Raw genomic sequence first — 4,422 nt, forward strand, 5'->3', positions numbered from 1 at the left:
TTTTTTCTTCATGTGGGCTATGGTACCCCATTCCTTAAAACCAGCTACATCCAGGAAGAATTTCTGTATGGATCATGTTGCAAAGAATCAGTATTTGACAAAACAGTCAAGGTCTGTGCAGTAGATCAAAGGTAATGCCAAATGAGTCAATTTCTGGAAAGACTTCAGTAGAAACAATAAATTCTGACATTTTGTGCCAGATTTCCAATAAATAAATAGATAATTAAATAATCAATCTTATTTACTGTTAGGATTTGGAACAGGATGCCCTGTAAACAGTTCTGGCCATATCAATGGGAAACCAAAATGGCAGAGGAGATGATCTGAGTCCTAAATAACTTACACACCTAGGTACACAAAACTAAGCATTGGGTGCTGAACCGTTACACTGAAACACTTCTTGACATTCACCAAAATCTCTGTTTCTGACAATCACAGTTTAGCTTTCTTTCTTTTAAGTTAGCTTTCTTTCATTACCATGATTTTGCAAAATTTTATCTTCTTGACAAAGCTGGTAAGCTCTAAAGTCAGTATATACTTGAACATATTCCTTCAAAAACTTCTAGAGCATAATCATTTAGATATTAGATATTTAGACATGATACAAATAAAACTCAGAAGTACTTATGAAAGGAACTTTCTTAAGAAGAAATTTTCCTGGACCAGTATTACCCTACTTTACATTTCCCTGAGATATTTCTTGAAAGGCAGCCAGTTACTGAGCAAAAAGAAGGTATTTCAGACATCTGCAGGGTTGATGGAGCTCACACTATTGACTCCCTTCCGAGTGACAGACTGGAGTCTCATCACTTCGTTAACAAGTGGACAAAAGGGGCTCTGGATTCCTCGGATGCCTCGTTTTATGCTCATCATGAAATAAAGCAGCTTGAAAAATTATGGAAATATACAAATGCCAACCATTCCTCAGTGAGGGAAACTGAAGAGAAAACAGCTGTGCTGTTAGACATTTTCTAAAATGTATGGATACACGTTCCTTTTCCATTCCCCTTGCTTTTCCCTTTCACCAGCACTGTAGTCTCTTTGAGACAAAAACCTCCAGAGAGTTTCTGAAAGTCCTTCCAAAAAGACTGGGATCTTTGTACTTTTCCGCAACATAAACCAAAAGTTGTTGATCAACAACAAGACATGTTTTTTTGTTTTGCTTTAAGCAACAAAACTCTAAGAAAGCCTCTTCTGGTTTTTGTTTGTCTGAAATGTACCTCTTGGAGGGGGAAAAAAAAAAAACCTCAACAGCAATCCCTAGGGTATGTCCAAAGGGGTACTTTGCTGATGTCAATGCACACACGCATCAGATGTGGCAATATCGGCCATCTCAGATGTACTGTCCAGCTTTTTCGCTCCATGAATCATAAGAGTCCACTCCTCTAGCACACGGGGCATGAACTTCCATTCCTTCATTTCACTGACAACACAATTATGAATAAACCAAAGTAAATGGGACAAGTGTGAAACAATCAAAACTCCTGACATCAAGACATAAACCAGACCATACACTTCTAACAAGCTGTCATTAGTGCTTAACGCAGAACAGAGGAGGCAAAAGAAGGACGTGGTTAATGGAAATTTGTTTATAGCTTAGGTATTAGACTTTGGTCTGAATCATACAGAGAGAGCCATTCACCTTCTAAAATACAAACTTCCTTCAAAAGCGAAAATGAGAATTTTCTGTATAATTAGAATCATAAGATATCCCAAGTTGGAAGGGACCCATGAGGATCATCACATTCAACTCCTGGCTCCAAACAGGACAAACTGAAAAAACAATAAAAAAATCATAATAGCAGTTCCCCCAACGACAACTCCTAGTTATCCTATAGTTAGTTTCCTAATCCAAATTCTCCGCAGCCATTCTATTTCTTTTTCAAAACTACCTTACAAAACCTTTTATTTAATCCAATAAAACCTTCAGTGCTTGAGGTGTGCATTTTCTTTGTTATTTTTTGAAGTCTTTTCACATTGTCCAAGATTTATGGCACTTCTTTGCCAGCCGTCACGCCAACGTGACCCACCAGGCATACCACAGGATTTCAGAGGGACTTCCCTTGAGCAGCACTCACCAGGTCAGAGTTTAACACTGTGCATAGCTGCACTGAGTGACATATTTACAACGAAGATGGCAGAGATGTGACCCACGTAATATCACAGCAACACGCCTTGCTGACGCTTTGAGCACTGACTTCTCCCTTTTCTCTGCTTCTGAGAACTGAGTTCTTCCAAAGAAAAAAAAAAAAGAGCTGTCTGATAGCAATGAGAGGAGGAGGGAGTGGGACTCAGAGCAAGTGCACAGCCTGACACCAGGGAAAGAGGGAGCAGCCTACAGGGAACGGGCTCACCACAGAATGCCCTCATCCCAGCCCATCAGCTATACCACAGATCCTAAAGAGGAAAACAGCTTTCCAATGGAAGTGTACAGAATGGAATCAGTACAGCAGTATCAACGCTGGAAAGATTTTCACCTGTAATTAACTAGTAGGAAAGCAGCATGAGAAGTCAGTTAAATAATTCTACTACTGATAAGGCTTAACAGGAAACGAAAGCACATATTAGAAACACTCAAGAACACAGAACTAGAATTACTGTGGCAGAACATTCAAAAATAAAAAAAGAAGGGGCAACAAGGGCAAGCCCTACCACAAAAAAGAAGGAAAGTGGTTGGGGCAGCCTGGCCCAGCCTGGTGAGCACAGAGCAGCATGCAGACTCATGGCCCTTTTCAACACACAAGGCTGAAGTGCCATGCAAGGTGAGGACCCAAGAGCAGCATCTGAGACCTGCCTTCAGCATCCAATACACCCAAGTTGTCTTTTCCCTCCATGTCACATTTCCAGCAAATCCCCAGAGCTACTTTTAGGCTTAAGATTGCCTGTGTTACGAACGAATTACACTTATTTCCTGTAAAAATTTCCACATTTCCCAAATACAAAAGGCAGACCTGATGCTGTGCAGTCACTGGCCAGTATGCATGCAGAGCAGATCTTTGGATGGTAGGTGGTAAACCAGCACCGTGCTTTAGGCACAGACCTTTGAGAAGTCCAGGCCCTATGATTTACCCTATTGTTCTGGCAGCAAATGTATTTTATTACTGCTCATGCACATCTCTTTAAAACTGTATCTGAGAAAGAGTAAAATGCAAACGTACCATACGCAGCCCAAAAGCTTCCTAGCTTTTTCTGGGAGCATCAGTTGGACTAATAAACTTTACCTACACACATTCTGTTAAACAAGCATCTTTACCCCATCTGATGCCAAACATTTCTACTGAAGGATCATGAAGTTGCTTCGCTCAGAGCGAAGTCCAACCTGGCAACACTGTTATTTGTGAACACTCTGTTGCAATGCTTCTTTGGAACTCCAAGAGGTTTTTTTTTGCAGATGGTGAACATCCTAAACTGGAACAGAATAAGAAGGGAGCTTTTTGTCACTTCTGTGTGCCCACACACTGCTCTCATCTCCATCGCTCAGGTCTTGGTCCCACCTGTGCAACTGTCACTGGGAGGGCAGCTTGGAACCAGGCAAAGGATTACAGTAACACATTTCACCTGTTTGCTGCACCAAGGCTCTGCAGGTAGGGCACTGCCTGCTCAGGGCGCTCGCGCTGCCTAACAACTGTGCTCAGATTGTCAATCTAACAGCTAACCAGCAACTCCCTGTACCCGCTGCAAGGAAACAGGCATTTCACAGACCTGATGCCACATGAACAAGATCTGATGGCTGACAGCTTACAGAATGCTCTGAGGTGTGAAGGAAGGATCAGACACAGAGCACTGGCCTTTAGAGCAGCACAAGCCCCGCCAGCAGCCCGCTCTGCCTGTTCAGGGTCTCCTCGGGACGTGGTACCAGGGGACAAGCTGCTGCTGTGGAACCACAGGACGCAGCTGCACCTTGTGTGCCCTTACCACATTCAATTATAAATCACACCATCCACAGTTTTCAGCCAGTGAAATGCTCTGACCACTATAATGCCTGTTTCCTTAAACATCTACACCTCTGTTCCCAACTACTGTAGTAAGAGAATAAGAACACCTCTATTTGTGAGAACATACACCAGAAAAACACCAGCTTCTTGCATCCTAGGTGCAGCTGGCCCAAAGAGCCAGTAGCTAAGTGCCACTGCACCCACTTGAGGGCCACGCAAACTAGTTTTGACACCTTTGGGCACACAGGCAAACCCCGTGCACCTGGCGAGCCCTGAGGCATCATCGGGAAGAAGACGAGGAGGCTGAGAACAGCCGGCCCAGGACAAGGCAGCGGTGTCCGTGCTGCTCCGGGCACCGACCGACGCGCAGCACGGGCAGGGACCGGCCGGGCCACTCACTGTGCGGATCGCTCTTCTCGCGGACGCCGTCCACTCTGCCGTCGGGATTGATGCGCAGGAAGAAGCCGCCGTTCTTACAGTAGAGCCG

The 4,422-nt window shown here is 43.9% G+C and overlaps 1 protein-coding gene across 1 annotated transcript in view; it reads right to left on the reverse strand.

Annotated features, from left to right (window-relative positions):
- FGF2 (fibroblast growth factor 2) overlaps window positions 1-4,422 on the reverse strand; it is a 27,800-nt gene that overhangs the window by 22,769 nt on the left and 609 nt on the right. Inside the window, exon 2 of the mRNA XM_003205699.4 lies at window positions 4,335-4,418. Within this exon, the coding sequence (XP_003205747.2) occupies window positions 4,335-4,418 (84 nt within the window). The remainder of the gene's footprint in view (window positions 1-4,334; window positions 4,419-4,422) is intronic.

The sequence above is a fragment of the Meleagris gallopavo genome, chromosome 4 (assembly GCF_000146605.3).
Source record: "Meleagris gallopavo isolate NT-WF06-2002-E0010 breed Aviagen turkey brand Nicholas breeding stock chromosome 4, Turkey_5.1, whole genome shotgun sequence".
NCBI lineage: Eukaryota > Metazoa > Chordata > Aves > Galliformes > Phasianidae > Meleagris > Meleagris gallopavo.